The sequence below is a fragment of the Ambystoma mexicanum genome, chromosome 5p (assembly GCF_040938575.1).
Source record: "Ambystoma mexicanum isolate Mex_15411 chromosome 5p, UKY_AmexF1_1, whole genome shotgun sequence".
NCBI classification, from domain to species: Eukaryota; Metazoa; Chordata; class Amphibia; order Caudata; family Ambystomatidae; genus Ambystoma; species Ambystoma mexicanum.
In genome coordinates this window covers 616,522,288-616,544,029 of record NC_090930.1, presented here as the reverse complement: position 1 = coordinate 616,544,029, position 21,742 = coordinate 616,522,288, and the positions used below count along the sequence as shown (strand labels likewise).

The 21,742-nt window shown below is 43.3% G+C and overlaps 1 protein-coding gene across 3 annotated transcripts in view; it reads left to right on the top strand.

Annotated features, from left to right (window-relative positions):
* The window catches only part of LOC138481092 (protocadherin-11 X-linked-like), a 623,638-nt gene that overhangs the window by 522,982 nt on the left and 78,914 nt on the right, over positions 1-21,742 (top strand). For all 3 annotated transcript variants that reach the window (XM_069612998.1, XM_069612997.1, XM_069612996.1), the window contains one exon: positions 18,436-20,922. In XM_069612998.1, the coding sequence (XP_069469099.1) occupies positions 18,436-20,922 (2,487 nt within the window). The remainder of the gene's footprint in view (positions 1-18,435; positions 20,923-21,742) is intronic.

The following is a 21,742-nucleotide window of genomic DNA, read 5'->3' as shown; positions in this document are numbered from 1 at the left end:
GTATTCGGTAATTACTCACATTTCTGGCCCGGATTCTGTCACTTTGGAGATATTGCAAAGGTTGGTGTGGAGTCTCCACTATGATGTGTCCCCCCTGGATGAGCGGCGGTAATTCTTCAATGCCCACACCATTGCCAGGAGTGCCTTCTCACAATCGTTGAATTTTTCCTCCACAGAGGATAAAGTTTTACTCGCATAGGAGATTACTTTATTGACTTTGTCATGCTTTTGATACAATACAGCAGTCAAGCATGTATTTGAGAACCCTGTCTCCAAGAAGAACTCCTTGTTTTTGACGGGGTAAGCTAGGCAAAGCACTTGTGAGAGGCTTCTTTTGAGTTGTCTTACTGCCTCGGCGAGTTCTGGACCCCACTCCCACTTGACCCCCCCTTCAAAAGATGGATCAGGGGTCTTGTGATCTCTCCATAGTCCTCAATGAACTTTCTACTGTAATTAGTTAGTCCAAGGAGGCTCCTTAATTCCCGCAGAGTTGTGGGGTCTTTTATTTTTTGGAGTGCTTCCACTTTCTTTTCCTGGGGACAGAGACCCTGAGGAGTAATCTCCTGCCCCAGGAAATTGACACGGGTTCTGCACCACTGTGCCTTTTGAAAGGAGAGTTTTGCTCCGGCAGCCCTCAACTGTGTCAGAACATAACGGATCTCCGCTATGTGTTTCTCCACAGTTGAGCTTTTGACTAGAACATCATCTACATAGGCCAGGTTACCTCTTACACCGAGGTCGGGCATGGCATCATGTAGAAAAATGTTAAATTCATTGCCAGAGTTGATGTATCCAAAGGGAGTCCAGGTCCATGCGTACTGCTGCCCCCCGAAGGTGAAAGCCAGCTTGTATTGGTCCTCCCTACTGACAGGTACAGTGTAGTACCCATTGGTCAGGTCAATGGCAGTGAATACCTTTGACACCTGGATCTGGGCCAGCCCTTGGTCAATGTAGGGAAGCGGCCATCAGGAAGAATGGACCCGTTTGTTGAGCTCCCTTAGGTCAGCACAGAGTCTCCACTTGCCGTTTGGTTTAAAAATCCCCAGCACCGGATTATTGAAGGTGCTGTGGACTGGACAAATTATCCCACGGGACTCAAGGTTCTTAATTATTTCAGCAAGGGACTGCATTGATGCGAGATGCAAGCGATATTGGAGTCATGCCAGGGTCCATGGGAATTGTTGTTGTGTGGATGTCAGTGCGACCACAGTCATATGAGTCCACCGCAAAGAGATCTTGAAAATCTAAGAAAACTTGTTTCAATTTTTGCTTTTGCTCCAGAGTCTCACAGGCGTCAGCTAGCTTGACTCTCTCTTCAACCATCTGCCTGAAGCCTGGAAAGACATCTGGTGTGGCTATCTCAGCAGCCTCCTCCAGCTGGGTGGAGAAGTCCCTGGTCAGAGTGCTGATTTGGACTGATGGCTTCAACTGGGGAAGGCAGTCCTCGTGTACTTTGGAAAATCACCTCACCCCTCCTGAAGTCACAAGTCACATCTTCCTTACCATAAGGGCAGGAAGAGTACACCAGGAAATTCCCCGCCATGCCGGGTGAAGATCCTGTCTGGTGTTGCGTCATCTTTGCTATCACTGTCAAAACAGTCCTGGGGATTGGTCCTAACAGTTAATTACCTAAATCTATGGAAAAATGTAGGTCATCAACCGCCATTCCAATAATGGTGCCTGCAGCCAGAGTGATACTCTTTAGGTCGCTGTTATCACCTCTATTGGAATGGTGTTGTGTTCTATGTTAACTAGTGGTGTTGGATTTACCCCCAACCCTTGCTGTTGGAAGTGACCGTTCAGATGGACATAGGAGTCAGGATTTTTCAGTTTCTGTCCACTTTTAACTTTTACTTCCAGTGAGAATTGTCGGGTCCGTTCTGGGATGGTGACTTCCTCTCCAATCTGAATTTCAACTGTATATGGCAGCAGTTGTGCTGTCCGAAATGCTTTCTTTGAGTCATCAAAGTCCATGGGATTACATACTAATTGGGACCAAGCTTTGAAGTTTATTAGGTCCAAACTAATTGCAAAGTGATTGAGAATGTCACTGCTTAAATAAAATGCAGCAGGGACATCTTGCACGACCCAACAATTAAGGACTATGCTCTTGTTGCCTATGGACATTTTGAGCATACACATGCTAGGCAGGAGATGTTTGGAATTGGGTATTTCCAGGTCCATTTCCCATTTGTCTATCAGTTTAAATGTGGTAATGGCTGGAACTTTTGGGAGTTTGCGGAACATGGCTTCGCTGATGAAGGTCTTACCGTTGTTCACACATACTCGGGCAAGAACAGAATCCTTCCCTTCATTTAACTGAATAGGGATGAACAACTGCTCTACAATTTTCTGAATATCAGCAAAGCTTTGAGATGATTTCTCATCCTTTTGGACTATAGGAGTGGGATTTTCTGATTGTGAATTTGTACACAGTTTCAGAGTGTGTCCTTCCAGTGTGGAACGCCACCTTAGACTGGAATAAAGGTTGATTTTCAGAAATAGAGAGGACGCCCCATTACCTGTTTGTTGTCCTACTGCAATTACTGTCACGTCTGGGATGTGATTATTCTGGAAGTTAAATTATATTTGGCCATGTTTTTGTTCAACCATGTTGCATGTGTCTTTTAAACTAAAATGGTTGACACTGTGTTTTAATTATATTGGTCGGTTAGTCTGGGTCCAGAGGACCGTGTTTACACAATCTATGAGGGGAGACAACCTACGTAGGATGTCATTCCCCAGAAAACAAGGTGTGCCCTCTGGAGTCACAACTATGACCGGGTGCTTCACCTTGTGTCGCCCAATATTTATGTCCAAATCCTCAGTCCTCTCAACAGGAATTTCCTTCCCATCGAAGTTCTGAAGTTGTCCAGGAAGAGGGTTGATAAGAATTTGGTATTTCTCCCCCCTTCCCGAATTCAGTTGATCAAAGGCCCTTTTGACAGAAGTGTAGCTTGGGATCCAGTGTCCACCAGTGCCAAAATTGTACACTGCCCCTGTATTTGGACTGGGGCATAGAATCTTCCCTCCATTCCCCAAGGGGGCAAAGATAATGCACATTTCTGGACAACTGGTGGGTTCATTTCTTGGTTTTAGAGACTGATTATGTTTGGAGTCTTGAGAATCTGTAAAAAAAAGGTGACAGCTTGATATGGGGGAAGTTTTGGGTCCCCGGTTTCTGATTCTGGGCCGCCCCCACCTTTTTGGAGGCAGTCACCAGGATGGGTTTGAACCAGGGGATTTTCGTGCTGGTGATTCTGAGTGCTGATGATGGGCAGTTCTAACTCGGTCCCCACATCTACCCAGTCTGGATTTTGATCCTTTGGGAGGCATTTTTCTTTGGGAGGAGTTTCCCATCCCTGAAGGAGAAGATCCTTTTGCCAGGATCCTCTGAGGATCCCTCTCCTTCAAACTGTAAGATTTGTACCTCCTCCTTAAAATGGGTCTTTTTAGGTTCTTTATATCTCCTACCCGCCCTCTGCTCCTTTGGTTGCAGACTTTCAGGGGCAGGAGATTTTGGTTCCAGTTCCTGGGTTTCCAGGGACTTTTCAAAAGTGGGGAAAGAAGCTTCCTCCAAGGCCTTACACCCCCCTTCCCCTTGTGCCTCCTCCGTGGGAACCGGTGGGTTGTCGAGGTTCTTCCCCCATCATTGCTCTGGAGCATCATATCCTGGATTTGAGGCATGTTGAGCAGCCATGCTCATCTGAGGGTTCTGTTGAGCCCACAGCATGCGACCCCGATCCTGTGCCATGTTCTGGACCTGGTGCTCTAGTTGTGACGCCCGCTCTGGCTGGTGCGGGGTACTCATGTCTCCCCTGGGTTGATCCCGGGAGGAGTAGCTATCCCTTCTCACAAAATACCCCGGGTTAGACAAGTTTGGGTACCCCTCCACCCTTGGCCTCCCCTCTCCCGGATTGGGCTGTCTGGGCTCAGGAAAGTAGGGAAAGAAGGATGGGTTATTTTGGGGGTTGAAATTTGGTGGGTACCTGGGAAAGAAATGTTGTCCGGTATTTGGGGGATTACTGCCCTCCTGAGGAAAGTGAAGAGGGAAGTTCCCTGGGTTTCCTGCTGTCAGGTTGGATCCCCCGCTGTGGGCTGGAGGAGTCCACACATAACACAGGATGGGCCTATTACCCTTGTAGTGTGCGCTGATGTAGTCAGGGGAGTTAGGGGTCCCATTTGTGGGGTTACCTCCCTGGCTCCCTGTTTGTGATTGGCCCAAGAGCCTTCTGGGTTTGGGGTTGTTTGGATTCTGTACAGGAAGGTTTTTAGGCCCCCCATCTCTAGATCTAAAATGGGGGCAACCTTCAGCTCTGCCACTTTAGCAGCAGCAGGGGTGTTGGTTGTTTTGGGGCTTTTGCTACTGTTTTTGTTTTCCAAAAGCTTCTGCATCTCATACATGTGCGTTGCTTGTTCAATGACCCAATCTAGTGATCTTTTGTCATGAAAGTCTGTCACTAACTGGGTCATAATATACTTAGGGAGAGCATGAAAGAAGGTGTTTTCAAATTCTTTACTTTTAGTGCGCACCCTTCTAGTGTTCTGCGCAAAGGCGTGTTTTAACTCCTGTACAAATTCTTGTGGGGCCTGGTCTTCCCCACGTTGTAAATTGTAGGCTGCCTTGTGAGCCTCCTGAGGGTTCCTGTGAATAGAAAAATGTTTCAGGATGGCCGCCCTATAGGTGGACCATCTGGAATGATACTGATCCTCCAGCCCCGCAAAGAAGCTGGAGTACTCGGGAAAAAATATCCACTTTACATATTGAATACAGCTTTGGCTGTCCTTCAAATGGAAAGTTTCCATCATTTGTTCAAATAACTCAAGGTGCTCCCAAACCAAATATTTTGCATTCTTGTGATAGGGCGTGATGACGCTCCTAATCCATTTTTTTTTGTTTTAGGGGATCCTTGAGCAAGGCCCTCTTGACTTTGTTGGCTTTTTTAGTTCGAGTCACCCTGGTCCACTCATCCTCTGACTCAGAGACGCTGCTATCAGAGGTGGCTGTCTGCTCTTCTAGGCTCTCCTGGATTCTGCAAGCTTGGGAATGGCTGGCAGAATCTGGGGGCCTAGTTTCTTGAGTCCTGTGGCGCTTAGAAGGGTCTTCTGATTTTTCCTTGCTCTCAGGATTGGCTGAGTACCCCCCCACACACACTGTCCTAGCTGGGAAACGGTTTTCAGGATGCCCTTAGTGGGCCTACTCTCATGGAGTTCCCCACCAAATTTTACCATCTGATCCCTGGGTAAGTTATATTTCGGAGGATCCATTTCTCTGATCCTCCCCTCATTGGAGTCTCCCTGGTCAGAGAAAATGGCCCTAGCACTTGGAAACCCATACATAGATGCCCGCCCATCCATTCGTGGGAGGCGCTGATCTATGAGCCCCATATTTCTCATTGGGTTGAAGTCTACCATCCCCGCGGCCCTTGGCTCATGTGAGCCAGTGGACATGGAGTTGGCAGAGTCCATGGAACTGAAGAGATGAAAGCCCCTGGTGCCAGGGTTCCTGAGGTTATGCTCAGGTGTTTCCTTCTCCCATGGGATCTCATCTCTCTCAGCCCCTTCTCCCTATTGCCATGCAAGAATCTGACCCTTTTGCTCTTCTATTAAGGCCTTACTGGTCTCTATTAATTGTTCCTGCATGGCCACCTGTCTATGGAGCATGTCATTTTTCTCCTCACAGAGAGCCTCATTGTCTCTCTGTGCTTCCTGTCTAATTTTGGAGTATTGGGCCAATTTTTGCTGCAGGAGGGTCACCTACTGAGTCTGATCCTTCCCAGCCTGATCATTCTTTGCTAGAGCATCTTCCACCCTCCAGGTGTGCTCTAACATTTTTTCGTAGTCTATTTTGAGCTCACCTAGTCCCTGAAGGGCCAGGTGATTCTCTTCCACCTTGGTTTTTAAATAGTTGGTTTCCTGGCCTAAGGCGTCCCTTTCCTGAATCAGAGTACCCCTCTGTTCAGCCAGGTCATCCATTTGTTTTTTGAATGTGCCAGCTTTCTGGCGCTCTTCATCAAATTCTGTCTGAGATTCAAGGTCTTTAAAAATAAATGTATGGTTTTCCTCTTTTAATTTGTCTGTGCGGTTCTCTAAAGTGACCATCTGTTCTGTGCATGCTCTGTTAAAGGTTTACTGCTGTTCTAGCTTTTGTTGGCTCTGTAGTAGAGAGTCCAACCTTTCCTGACACTCTTTTTGCAGCGCCAGTACTTTGGTATCCTGCTCTACCCTTTCTTGCTGCAGGATATCCAGATCTCCTTTTACTTTCATCCGGTACTGTCTGGTTTCATTCTTCAATTCTACCAACTGACAATTTGGTCAGACTATTACATCAATTACAGCGGCCTTTCTAAGCTTACTATAGAGGACGCCTTTGAATGAGCAGCATTTCTATGAACAAATACTTCATGTAAGTCTGCACTAAAGATTTCCATATATTTTGCATGACAATCTTGTAAAAGCGTTCCATCCGACCTAGAGATCCGAGTGTCTGATATAAAAATACACATGTATATCTTTTCTTTTTATGCACAGTACAACTTGAAAACTAAAGTAAAAGCGATAAAAAAGATCACTTTCAACTATTCTGATCAATTAGAACTAGCAACCATACCCCTGAAGAACCGTTGCACTGCAAAGACGGGGAAACACGTGTCGGGATTTGGCTAGGGAAAAACTAATAACAATCCACAGGGATTTGTTCAGGACAATCTGGGAATTATTTACAAATGAATATGAAGTACATCTGTATGCTTTATGATTGCTAAGAAGATGTGTAAAAATTGAATAATGTGAATTCAATGAAGGTAATATCTTGCAAATCTACAATACAGAAGATGAAAAACATAAAAAGAAACACATCTGTTTATTTATTTTTTCCATAAAGAACTGAATATGTGAGCACGAAATACCTTTGGATCTAAATCTTTTTTCTTTATATAGAATGCCAGCAACCCTCGTAGTGGCTTTCCCTGAGGTGGGGTCTAGTCTAGTATTTATTTGTAAAAGTATATTTTCATTGCCTGTGACCTACTTGAATGACGCAATGACGCAGTGGGAGCATTGGCCATATAAGTTAGTTGAGGGCAACATGGTTAAGGCATGTGGAGTTTACTGGGGTTTTATCAAGACCTGTAAGAGATTGGGGGACCTGGCTACATGGCTTACAACTTCATTTATTTTTCTTCTATTTTTTTGTTAATTATTAGTTGTCGTGCATCTGTGAAAAAAGCAAACAGATCACTGGTGTTATACTGATTCGAACCTTGTCTAAGAAGGAAAGGAATTTTCAAAATAAAAACATCATGCACTCTTGGTAAAAAATAAAAAATAAATACGGTTCAAAATATGGCATTATGTAATTGAAATAACATTGTAAACCATATCTTAAAATTGTAAACTGTATTTTATAATTATCACTTCCGGCATACATTGTAGTCATAAAAATGGATCTTACAAATGTCTTACTAAAGAAATAACATTATCAAAACCTAGATAAATCATATGAGTACATTTCTGATGGAGGCATGCTATTTCGAGATCAACAGTATGGTGTACTCCTATTGGACTCTTTCTAAATAGCCATTTCAGAAATGGGACAAATAGTACCATTGAGGTTTTTGTGGATGCTTTGCATAAGATCAACGATTCTCTTAGGTGCATACGAACATCTCCAGTTCTTTCTAATCTACAAATATGTCTATGATAAAGTGGTGTATGTTTGAATCAGTACATTATGAACAATGGGCTTGGTGCTCATGTCATTTTCCCTAACACTTACCCTAATTGAAAGTGGCTTGTAACCATGAACTATATATACTCATTTCAACAGTCTCAGAATTTCTTTTGGATGTGACGATACACATGTTGTGACATTGGTTGGGGTCTGAAAGCAGGGCGATTGGCAGAATTTATGAATATGAGAGGCTGAAAAGCGAACAGTATTTGTGTGCCCAATCCTAAATTCAGATACACTAAAGCAATATATATGTTTAGGTGTGTAGTGTATGATATGGTATGATATGATATGGCATTCATAACGCACCTATACACAAGTGTTTCAAGGCGTGTACATCAATTCTAGTTGTAGGTGGTCTTTAATAAAGCAATATGACCCGAGCGGCGGGGGCATTATCGACTCAGGTAATGCCCCGGGGCCCATAGTGATCGGCCTGAGCGAAGCGAGGGCCTTAACGAAGGCCCCGGGGCATTACCTGAGTCGGTAATGCCCCGCCACGAGGGTCATATTGCTATTAGTACCCCGGCCCACATTATGTGCATGACCGGGGCACTAAAAGCATTTTTTTCTGTCCTGTAACGCTGCAGCGTTTCTGGACAAAAAAAAAAACAACCAAGAAAATGGCCGCCATGCAAAGGGAAAACGGAGTGGGTTTTCCCTTTCCATGGAGGCCATCGGGAGAGGACGCACTGGGAACACAAGTGTTCCGAGCGCATCCACTCCCAAAAAGGAAAAATAAGCAGAAAGTAAGTGGGATTGGGAGGGAGGGGAAGAAAAATAAAAATACGTACCTACATCCCCGGCGGGGGACGATGGAAGCTTCAAGCTGTGTGGGGGTGTGGAGCGGGGATGGCCCTGCTTCGAGTCTCCACACTGCTGGAGGCTGCTATCATCCCCCACCGGGGACGCAGGAGCAAGCAGGTAAGTGGGGTGGGGAGGGCAGGGAGGAGGGAGAGAAGGGAAGAAAAAAAAAATGAAGCTTACCTGAGTCCCCCGCGGGGGACGAAGGCAGCCTCTCAGTCGTGTGTTGGCTCGGAGCGGGGATGGCCCTGCTTCGAGCCTCCTCATTGGCTGAGGGGCTGCCACGCCCCCCGCCGAGGCCAAGGCAGCTGGAATCCCGGCCGAGAATCAAAGGATTCTCGGCCGGATAAGGACCCGGCGAGAGCCAATCAGAATGCGTGTTGCCTTCTGCTTGACTCTCGCCGGGTACTAATGTGCAAAAACCTTCTACATAAAAGAGCTGTGCATCTATGTTGTTGTATTTATTCAGAACATTTCAGCCAATATGTTTTTAAAGATATGTATTTAGGCTTAGTAAAGAAAAAACAAAAATCACTCGAAATAATTGCTCCCATATTGCCAATGTAGGTTTCCTAGGTTAGAGATATGCATGCACTGACAGGGATCAAGCATGTATTTCAGATCAATAGTTTCAGAGACAAGTCTGAGATTGAAATGATGGAAAAAGGTAAATGATGAGTGAGTGTTGATTTGAGCCTTGTCTCAAGGCCGTGTTCTGTCCAGCGCTGCAGGTGGCAGGATTTTTGAAGATAGTGCTTGTTGTTTAGACGTGTACTAACCCCAGCTACGCACTTTAATATTATTTTCAGTTCAAGGAAGAAAGGTTGCTTTTTTTGAGTTGATGGCAAGCAGACGTGTGAACGGGGCATTTTAACATCCTGCTGTTATGTTCTTCTGTTTTCTGTGGGCTCTAAGTAGGCGAGAGGAACACCGTGTGCGCCTGTGAAGTTGAAAAAGAAAATCTCCGTTGTCCCTTTCTTGTAATTCTTACTGCACACACAACCGATGATACAATATTTTTTGACCGAGTAAATTGCATTCACGTTAGAGTTCTCACCACGTTCTCATGTCTCGCTTGGGTAATGAGAACAGCTTTTATTTAATTTTTTGTTGTTGCAATATTCCGATATGAACATTATGGATAATGATACTGTTTTGAAAAAATGTCCAAACAGTGGTCGATGTGTCCATGCAGGCACCCGTCAATTAAAAAAAGTCCCACAATTCCATTGTGCATGAAGACGTGCTAACAGTGCACAAACCATAGCTTATTTACTTACAATAAGAACTGGAAGTTAGGAGGGAGCAAGACGTGGTGTTCTTAACCTCTGGCCTACAAAGAAATATGCAGGACGTGTGCCCAGCTCCAGAATGTTCTGACATATTTGTGAGACGGCAGCCATCTTTTCTTCCTAGGAGTACGGCACCGTGCAGGTGGAACTTTGCATCTGCTTGCACGCTTTGGGACATTTGTAGATGTCGCCTATACAATGTGTGAGTTGTTGCCTGTCCTTCAGCGGTTTAGGACATGACATTCACATTGACTATTAGTTCATAGTGTGTGGCTAAACTTTAACATGACAATTATTCCTCCTAGTGTGTACATATGAATATGGTGCTCCAATACATGTGACCTGGGTGTATTGCTGTTTGTTTCTGCTCACTGTGTTGCCTGTAAGCATTTCATCTTTCAGTATATGTTTGTCAGACTACGGATGTATCGATCAGTGATATTTTGGCTAGATAGAATGGTAGTTCTGTGTGGGTTTTCATTTCTGAATCATGATAGGCAGCACAAATGAAAGGGATGTTTGGATGAATGCCCAGTTTAGCATGTTGTGCAGGCATGTTTGGTATACCTTCATGAATGCATGCATGTATACACCCTACCGGAGGCACAATATGTAGGATGCCTTCTCCTTTGGTCTTATCAACACCCATGTTATCTTTCTTGTAAACCCTTTGGGTTTCTACTTGCTGAAACCCACGAAATACACCTGAGTCTCTGATTGTCATGGAGGTTTTGACTCCACGTTCATTTTTCTGTACTCCTCAAAGAGGTTGCTGTATTTCATTTGCGACACTTAAGGCAGGATGTACAATGAACCAAAAACAGTTGAGAACACTTTCTCAATTTACTCCCCAACTGGCATGTCTGCAGTTATTTGCAAAGGCCAGTATAGGCGATTTGCACAATTTCGGTCTTACTCTTGTGACTTGCTGCTACAGAGCAAGAAGTTCAACCCAGAATCATGTATAGGGGCAGCCACTCAGTCAGGTGTCCGGGGTACATAATGAGAACAAGCACTGCTAAGGGAGTTCTAAATCAGTCCCAAACTAATGTGTTTACCAACTTATCCTCCTAAAGTCCAGTATATGAGATTTGGACAATGCCTGTCTTCCTGCTGTGACTTGCTGCTAGAGAACAAGAAGTTCAACCGAGAATCATTTCTAGGGCAGTCACTCAGGTCGGTGTCCAGGGTACATAATGGGAACATGCACTGCTAAGGCAGGTGTGAATCAGTCCCCGAAATAATGTGTTTACCAAAATATCTTTGTAAAGTCCAGTATAGGAGATTTGAAAAATGTCTGTCTTGCTGCTGTGACCTGCTGCCAGAGAACAAGAAGTTCAACCCAGAATATTTTCAGGGGCTGCCCCTCATGTAGGTGCCCGTGATACATAGTGGGAACAAGCACTGCTAAGGCAGGTGAGAATCATTCCCCTAACTGCTGTGTTTACCAAATTATCATTCTAATATGTGAGTGACAGGACACGGGAGACTTCTCTGCTGTGTCTGTTTGATTAGCACCCTGGGAGGAGGCACTGGCAATTAGGATGCTCGGAACATGGACTGTGTTGTATGGTACAAAGTTGCATTCTGAGTAGCCCGGGTAGTCAGCACCATTTTCTCTTTCCTTCTCCATTCCTCCTACCCCCTCACCTCTTAACACCTGTGTAGTTTCCTACGTGGGTGCTGGGCCCTTATTGACATGATCGGTCCGTCTCCGACAGTATATTGCCTCAATATCCTCAATAACAGCCTTCTGCATGCAAGCAGCATACCCTTTGTTCATTACTATCACACACATTGCCATCTCTTTGTAAGTCTATATGTACCTGTGGTCTTGTTGTCCTTGGGCAGGTTTTGACTGTTAGCCCATTAGACCTGTGAGAGAGAAAACTGCCAAGGCTGAAGAAGGAGTCTGGGAAGGTCCTAAAAAACCAAGCCGGGCTGACAACGTCAACCAAAGCCAAAAGACTAACAGACATGCAACCTGAGAAAGTGAGTTGCGATTGGTGAGGAGCTTGAGGGTCAAGAGGAGATTAGTGAGATAAGGAGAGGTTAAAATACTTACTATATGTGCTTACAGACGAGAGTAATGGGGAAAAACAAGACCATTTAGAAAGTTAGCCTAAATGTGGGCATCAATGAAAAGAAAAAGATGAAGACACACAAGAAAGGAATGGACATAAATAGACAAAGAATGAGGGGCAATACAGCAAGTGTTACATAGAAATGGAATCAGAGAGGGGGTTGAACAATCAACACAACTGAGGTAGAGTGGAATAAAGAAAACAACATGGAGAGAAAAGGGGAGATAACTGCAAAATGTAGCAAAGTGTAATAAAAGGAGACTAGCAGTGAGTGGGTAATCAACAGAAAAGAGAGAAATGAGGGAAGGTAATATGCATAGCAATGTTGCTAGTGGGTGGTCTAGATGAAAACAAGAGGAGATGAAAATGGGACGAAAAATCATGAAAGGGAGACGAGGAGAGTGGTGAAATACATAGAATAGGCTGGGGAGTGCTTCTGCGGTGGGGCACATCTTGCAATATGCACGTGAGCAGCACATGTGTTGCAGGAAACATTTAACTATAACAACTAGAAAAGCACAGAGGCATAAGTGCTAGTCAACCGACATGATTTCCTTCTGATATATCCCACCCCAGTGTCTGTGAAATGTGTCACCAACAAGTCCTACGATCTTCTGGGCATATGATAATTTCACGGTGGAAATGGAGATTTTCTAAAACCAACTAGATTTACAATGTGTCAACACAGGGTCAAAATTGCATTCACATTTTCTGATTGCTCATGATTAGATGAACAGAACTGAAGCTGTTATTTGTACATGATTACATATGGGCCATATTACAGAAACTTTGCAATTGTGCAAGTTAACAACGGCATAGTATTAGCACTCAGGCAACAAATGTCCTTGTACATAAAGCATAATCATTCAGTGCATCTGTGCATCTGGGTAATGTTTGCCCTAGTGCTAAAAAGCATTAAAATAATATGCATTTTTTTCCAAAAGCAAAATGTTTGCCTTAGTGCTAATACCATGCAAAATAGCAAATTATCCGTTTGAAAACATTCTGTAATAAAGAACTAAATATAAACACCAAAGTCCATATCCCAGAAATAACTATATAATATCGGAAAATGCAATTAGCACTAGGTCAACACTTGCTTCAATTTATTTATTTTTCTACAGACATTTCTCAAAGATTAATTGAACAAAGCTGTGTCATATCACTAAAATGTTGCATCAGTGCAAGTGCAATTAGCACTAGGGCAAACAATTCCCTGGGAATTAAATATATCCTCTGAATGCATTAGTCTAGAACTAGGGCAAACACCACCCACAGCCAACATGCATTGAACTAATCTGTATTTTGCAAGAGGGCAATTTTTGCCATATTATTGATTGCACTTGCACCATTGAAAAGTTATTAACACCCCCAAGTAACTATTCAATGTAATGGCATGTTCGATGTTATTGAAACAGCCACTTATTTTAATTACTACGTTTATTGAACGATGGGAAATTTCCTTAACATCGGATGCAATGTCATAATTACTTCCAGCAATCAAAACAAAGTTATTTGAGATTTGCCCTCATTTGGAAAACTTTAATGTAATTAGAAAACATGGTTACTGTTTCATCAAAATGAATGTGTTCAGTGTGTTGCAGTACTTTGTCGTAGCGTCATCCAGTAGTTAGAATTATTTTGCAATGCTTTAGCAGGTATCATTATAATTACATCATTACTTTTTGCAGAATCACTGTGGATGGGAACCTAAATTATTATGTTTGCATGTTGTCTCCGGAGGACTCAATAGTACACCAACCTCCAGATGAGGTTCAAGGTTTTTTTTAATTTTGAATTCAGCAAAGGGGCAAATGGACGTCCCTCTTTCTCTCTAACCTAGGAATGGGCAGTCCCACCCTGGACCAGATTTCCATATTGCTGAGGGCCTAAAGGCAAATGCCTTATCTATCTATACTTCCTTTGGGAACACCTATGAGGGGCACCAGTTGGAATGTGCCATTTTGCTGCTGGGTATGTGGCCCCTCTCTGGAGGTCTTTGTGAGTTGTTTCTTCTGCAGTCCATCACTGGGACGGCTGATATCCGTAGTTCTCTAGATCAAACTGAGAGAACCTGGTCAGAACTTCATAATAGAGGTATGGGGCAATTAAAAGTGATGTCATTTTCAATCTCGCAGGTAAATAAATAACGGACACAGAATGGTGCCTGCCGAACTGCCACCTTCCCTTCTGGGGTAGGACTGGCTCTGGCTTTCACCCTGGCAGGTCTCTACCCCAGGCTGTGAGAGGTCACCATCTCCTCTTAACAGGGTCATACTACTAATGCTGTCACAGTGCTGAAAAGTGAATTCCAATAATAAGGAAATTACATGTCTATTCTGTTCAACAGTGGTGATGTTTGGGGGCGTATTAGAGATGCGTAACACTGGTGCAAGTCCTTCTCTTTCATTGTATCATTGCAGGCCAGGGAAAATGATTATGAATAGGGAAAACAGAAGACAAATGCATTGACATAATGTGTTTTAGCACCACTGTTATTTCTGCAGTAGCATCAATTGCACACGTAACACTGCACATTTTCTCTAATACCACCCCTGATGTTGTTCCACATGTATGTCCCAATTCACAGCACTGCTGCTAGTAACAACCATAGCACTTTTTAGAAATTTACACAGGAACAAATACATAGTGACTTCTATGAACAAGTAGCTTGTTCTACCTCGGGGACTTCACCCTGAGGATATTTTGTCCTCCATGGTTTGCATTGTTATTAGCACTTCTAGCTTGAGAGCCAATGTGCTAATATCTGTATTTTGTATGTTTACTTTTTCAAAGGAAATTTGACATTACATGATTTGCATGCACCACATTACTTTAAAAGACTACAAATTAGGTGACCACCATAAGCATAGTTAAGGTGATACTGTTCTATATCTATGGCCTTGGCTCTCAGCAGCAGAGATTATTGAGTGTGGCAAGGTACCAGACAAAGTCGCAAGTTGGAGAGACCGGGTGAGGTATATGGTATGTGGAATGATGGAGCGGGGGAGGGTGAAATATTTTATGGGCAGGGTGGTTTGGGTTCAGTGCTCAGGGCTAGTAAAGAGTTCCAACATCGACAGCCTGGGGAAGAGGTTCTGGTGGCCTGTGTGGCACACAGGCATTAACATGGAGAGCAGCCTGTGTTCCCAGCGCCTAATTGGCTGGCACCTCTGCCTCAGGTGTATATATGCGCAGAAAAGGGAGCTACTGCTGAAAAATGTGTTTCTAGCACTTATGTAACTGTGAAAACGGGGAGAAATTCCCATAATTTAACACATTGATCACTTGCATGTTTATTTTTTATTTATTTGAATAACAGAGATGTCAATTTAGAGAAATAACACTATTATAGATGGCAGAGGTATTACTCTTAAAGGTGTCTGTCAATATAAAGAGGAGAACAAGTGCTGAGCAAGTTTATGCAGATGTGAACAAATTGAGAAATAGACATTTTGGCAAAACAAAATAAATATAAGAAACTGATGATTGAGCAAGAGACAATTAACATACATGGCAAGTGATTCAAACTAAAGAGGAGTACTGTACAAATACAACATTCAAATGTTACGTTATTGCTTTGCAATGAGTAAGCTCATGGGGAAGGAATAATGGGAGCTCTGTCTTTATCATGCAAGTGAAGATTAAGTGGAGCTTTGAAAGCTCTATAGTTAGGCTGGCTTTGATAGAGATGGGAAGGGTGTCCCAAATGATCAGGGCATGTGTGGAGAAAGTGTGGAAGCAAGAGAGACATGGGATAGTGAGATATAGTACACAGGACGGGTGGAAAGAGAACAAATGGTGAGTAGACAGAGATACAGTCGCACAGGTGCTTAGGAGCAAGAACATTGAATGCTTTGTAGAAAAGGGCAAAAAACTTGAAATGAGAGTGCTTGCATATGGAGAGCCAAACTGCATGGTATTGGTAGGTGGAAGTAGGGGAGCATCTAGGTAGGTTGTACAGTGTATGGGTAAGTAATTTGTAGATTTTGACTAGAAGGCGGAAGTTGTAGAAATGATGGCCCTGGAGTAGGTATGAGCAGTAGTCAAGATTACATAGTACAAGCATGCAGATAAGAGTTTTACTAGGTTGGTGGGTAACACATTGACTAATGTTCTGAATATCGAAAAGGTTATTATGAAAACTAGGGGCAGTTGTAGTGATGCATTTTGCAGTCATAGGTTACAATCAATGATGACCTCAAGGTTGCAACCCTTGGGCAAGAGAGCAAGATGGTGAGCTAACAACAAGACAGGAGACATGAGAGGGGAGAGTAGGGATGGCGTTGAAATCTGGGGAAAGACGACTTCTGTTTTTGAAGAGTTCAACATGAGCAGAGAGCCATACAGTGATATAGTTTGGAATTAGATCAAGGAAGGAAATACAAATTGAGTTGTGTAAGCAACGAGGTGATAGTGAAAGTGAAAGTCAAAGGATGAGATATTTCTATCTAGGACAGAGGTGTGAAGTGTGAAGAGCAGATTACTGAGGACTGGTCCATGGGGGATGCTAGCAAGGGAATCAGGGGTGTCAGAATTTTCTAAGCTCCAGGACATTGCAAAGGAGCGATGTTCCAGGTAAGAGTCAATTCAGGTTACAGCAAATTTGCAAACTCCTGGAGATGTGGAGTGGAATGGTTGAAAGTGTTGAAAGTGGCAGAGAGGTCCAAGAGAGTTTGGAGTGATGAGCATCAAAGGAAATATTAGAGAAATATAAAAGTGTAGTCTTGGTGAAGTCTTCACTATGAAAGCCAGATTGAAGTGCACCTCCAAGGTCAATATCCTCAAGGTGCATAGTGATCTGGTTAACTACCACCGACTCAAGAACATGTGAATAATGGGGAAGGAGGGAACACTGTCTTATTGGAGGTCATTACGACCTTGGAGGTAGCCATGCCGCTATTTGCAGCATGGCTACCCTCATTCCAGGTACTGGGTCTGGGTTCCTGGAATGGGGAAATACCGGGCCATTCCGACCTTGTAGGGCCTGGTATTTCCCCATTCCAGGAACCCATCCCCATTCCCATTCGAGCCCCTATAGGGATCAATGGGAATGGGGAGCATGCTAACAATGTGCCGTTAATTACGGGCCCATTGTTAGCATGCTGGTCTGCTCGCGGGACCCGCTAATGATGCCTGGTAATGCGGTGGTAGGGGATTAACGGGGCCGGCAGCTCTACCACCAGGGCCGTAATGACCCCCATTGACTTCATTGCAGACACAGTTAACAAAACTTGCATTGTTTTCTTCATTAAATAGTTTTCAGGTCCTACTCTACGGTCATGAGAAGAGACATTTTTCTATAATGCACATTGTGTCTATATTGCAATACATCGTCCTCTACATTCGTCTATGATCATGTTCTAACAATATGATCACATGACTGGCACATCACCTATAAGAACAAGAGGATTTGTTTTTCTTTTATTCAGGGAGTATATACTTTTCTATTTCCAGACACTCTAGAGAATAAAAAAAGAAGATAGAGCCAGAAGTGGTTTTAAGGGTGAAGCAAAAATTGGAGGGAGCAGTAGGTTTCAAGACATTGGAAGTATTGATAGTATTATATATATTTTAAGCAGCAATGGGTTGGACTGAGAAAGTCAGAGGGCTAGATGTTCCCAATTGGTACGGTAGATACTGATATGGTTCGGTTAGACGTGTGCTTGACTCAAGCCTTAATGAGATTAACCTTCTGCAAGTATTGACTTGTGGACCCTTTGGATGTAGAGTTTAGAAAGCCTGCATTGGATATCTGTTTAAAAAAAAACAGTTACCATCATATTGAGTCATCTTCATACATTGCTGCATGCAGTTTTTAACAATTATTATAATTACAAATCTAGAAAGAGTAAGTGAACCTCTGTGCTGTTAAGTTGTACTGATAAACATGAGTCTTCAGTATTTTATCAATGTTATAGTCCACCCTGCCAGGGTTCACTACATATTTTATTTTGATCATTCGGGTTCAACCTCTTCATTGCAAATCTTCTGAAATGTTTTATATCCAAATTCAGGAATATGTTCAATGATGCAGTCAGTGATGTGTTAAGTGATATCTTTAATTAATCCATCAATGATGGCCTGCATGATGTCACACTCAATGCCATGTGCAATCTCATCACAACATTTTTTTTGTGAGAGGTACTGTTGCATTGCATATTACAATTTCACAACATCGGTGTCTGAATATCTGATCTCGAAGTAGAAATTGGGGTGCAAGTGTAGTGCGCATTCAGAGATCTGAGAATGGGACCACAAGGAAGAATGTTCACAAGATTTCCACAAATGTTTCATTAATTCAGTTTATCACTGAACTGATATAGGCAATGCTTAATTATGTATGACATTAAGATAATATTATCAAGAAAACAATCTAACTGTACTTGTGGACCAATATTAAATTTTTGGACTTAACTACATTGCGAGAATATATTTAAAAAATATTTAACTCGTGCAAGCATGTTCACTCTGTGTTTTTAAAAGAGGAATGTTAACCTTTTTCCTATTTATTTATTCCTAGGGCCAACATGTGTTTGGACTTGACGTAATTGAAACCCCTGAGGGAGACAAGTGGCCCCAGCTTATCGTCCAGCAAGCTCTGGATAGAGAGCAGAAGGACACCTATGTGATGAAAATTAAAGTAGTCGATGGTGGCAACCCTGCACGGTCAAGTACTGCTATTTTGCAAATATCTGTCACAGATGTGAATGATAACCGGCCTGTCTTCAAGGAAAATGAGGTTGAAGTTAGTATTCCTGAAAATGCTCCCGTGGGCACTTCTGTCATCCAGCTTCATGCCACAGACGCGGACTTGGGCTCAAATGCGCAGATCCACTTCTACTTTAGCAATCAGATGTCCAACCTTACCAAAAAGCTCTTTGCTATTGATAACAATACAGGTCTTATCACCATCAAGGCCCCATTGGACAGAGAAGAGTCTCATTTTCATAAGTTGACAGTGTTGGCCAGTGACGGCAGCACACCACCTTCCAGAGCTACAGTTACAATTAATGTAACAGACATTAATGACAATGTGCCATCCATTGACATTCGATATATCACCACTCTTGTGAACGGGACTGTGCTTCTGTCAGAAAAGGCCTCGCTCGATACAAAAATTGCCCTGATAACAGTCATTGACAAGGATGCTGACATGAATGGGAAAGTTACTTGTTACACCGACCATGATATCCCATTTCGGCTAAAACCAGCATTTCATAATCAATTTCTTTTGGAGACATCTGCACCACTCGACTATGAAACCACTCGGGAATATGCAATCAAAATTGTGGCATCAGATTCCGGGAAACCACCACTAAATCAGTCTGCGATGCTTCTTATTAAAATCAAGGACGAAAATGACAATGCGCCTGTTTTCACGCTTCCTGTGATTGGACTTTCCTTCTTTGAGAACAATGCTCCTGGCACTGAGTTAACAAAAATCAGTGCAACAGATGCAGACAGTGGGCGCAACGCTGAAATAAGCTACACCCTGGGTTCGAATGCTCTGTCAACCTTTAACCTAGATCGAAGGACTGGCATTTTGACAGCTGTCAGGAGGCTAGACAGGGAGGATGTGGACAGGTTCTCATTCACAGTAGTTGCAAAGGATAATGGGATACCTCCTTTGCAGGCAAATACTACAGTGACATTGTCTGTTCTTGACCAGAATGACAACAGTCCTGCTTTCACTCACAAAGAGTACAATTTCTATGTTCCAGAAAACCTACCCATGTATGGCACAGTGGGCCTTATCACAGTGACAGATGCAGACGTTGGAGAAAATGCTAAAGTCACACTCTCAATTGTGAACAACAGAGATACATTTCTAATAGATCCAGAAACTGGGGTTATAAGGCCGAACATATCCTTTGACAGAGAACAACAAGGATCTTACACTTTCCAGGTAAGAGCTGTGGATAAAGGGTCCCCACCCCGGTCTTCCACTGCTAAAGTGACAATAAACGTGGTGGATGTGAATGACAACAGGCCTGTTTTTGTGAAACCATCATCAAACTTCTCTTTCGACTTGGTGAAAACAACCACTAGCCCAAGATCGGTGGTGACAAGCGTCTTTGCTGTTGACAATGACACGGGCATCAATGCCGAACTCCGCTACAGTATCGTAGGTGGAAATTCTCGAGGCTTGTTCAGCATTGACCAATTGACAGGAAACATCAGTTTGAAAGAGAAAGTGCTTGCAGCTGATCATGGCTTGCACAGACTTGTGGTCAAGGTCAATGATTTGGGACAGCCTGAGTCACTGTACACCATAGCTTTGGTCCATTTGTTTGTGAATGATACCATTACCAATGGCTCCTATGTTCAAGAACTTGTTCGCAGAAATATGGAAACACCAGTTGGACAGAATGTTGGAGATGGTGAATTAACTCCACAGACCAATGACTATGTGAAATTCATTATTGCAATCATTGCCGGAACAATGACAGTCATCTTGGTTATTTTTGTCACTGCGCTTGTTCGCTGCCGCCAAACCCCCAGGCATAAGGTTGTTCAGAAAAGTAAGCAAAGTGGGGAATGGGTTTCACAAAACCAAGAAAACCGGCAGATCAAGAAAAAGAAGAAGAAGAAGAAGCGCTCGCCAAAAAGTCTTCTTCTCAATTTTGTGACCATTGAAGAATCTAAACCAGATGACCCTTCTCATGAGAAGATTAATGGCACATTGGACATACCAGTGGAGCTCGAAGAACAGACCATGGGAAAATACAACTGGGGGACGACACCAACCACCTTCAAACCAGATAGCCCAGACTTGGCAAAACATTACAAGTCTGCCTCACCACAACCTACCTTCCAGATAAAAGCTGAGACTCCGGTTCCACCAAAAAAGCACCATGTCATCCAGGAACTTCCTTTGGACAATACATTCGTGGTGGGATGTGACTCACTCTCCAAGTGCTCCTCCAGCAGCTCTGACCCTTATAGCGTGTCAGAATGCAACTGTCAAGGAGGATTCAAGACAACAGGCCCAATCCACACCAGACAGGTATTTCCAAACGTTTAGCTTTATTTATAAGTATGGCCTGTCTTTCTGCACCACTCTTCTTTCTTTCTCAAGCTCTTTTCTATCCACCTCTTTGTTACATAATCCTATTTCACGTGTGCTTCTCTCTTTACTCCCCTTTCATGCATACATGTTGCAATTGTAATCTCGTCTTGATGTTTTACATTAAACGTACACACTTAGCTGAAACAATGAATTATAAAGAGCTGGTTGGTAATAACTTTACTTTAGATAACAAGAGAATAAGAGAAGGTGAGAAAGAGAGCTAGAGCTTGTGAGGCAGAGACTATCCTGGCATTTGGCTGCAAGCAGGGGTGGACTGGCCTTTAGGTAACTCTGGAGATGTCTTGGTAGGCCTCTGCACCCTGGGCTTTTTTTTTTATGGTAGCTATTTCATTCCGAAAATCTCTCAGAGAAAAAAGGTTTGGGCTGGCTGAAAATGTGTAATATGTGGTCACTTTGAAATGTGTATCCAGGCCTTCTATTGGTTCCCTGTCCACTCCTGGCTGCAAGGAAGATGAATATAAAGTGATTTACTCCCAGATTTACTAAAGGGGGCGCTCTGTAGCTGGCAGTGTGGCTATTCTTGCTTGAAGCACAATAGATAGCAGTTTAAAGAAAGCTCAGAGTAAGTACTGGTGTTAGTGTTGCATGCACAGGAATACTAGTAGTAGCCCAGGCTGCACGCGAAGCAAACTCGTCTTCTAGAATAGAATGGGCGGCCCAAAAAAGCACTGGATTGTGCAATGTGCAAGGCACTGTCTTTAGATCTTTCAAAGGAAACGTGATTACAATTCATCGA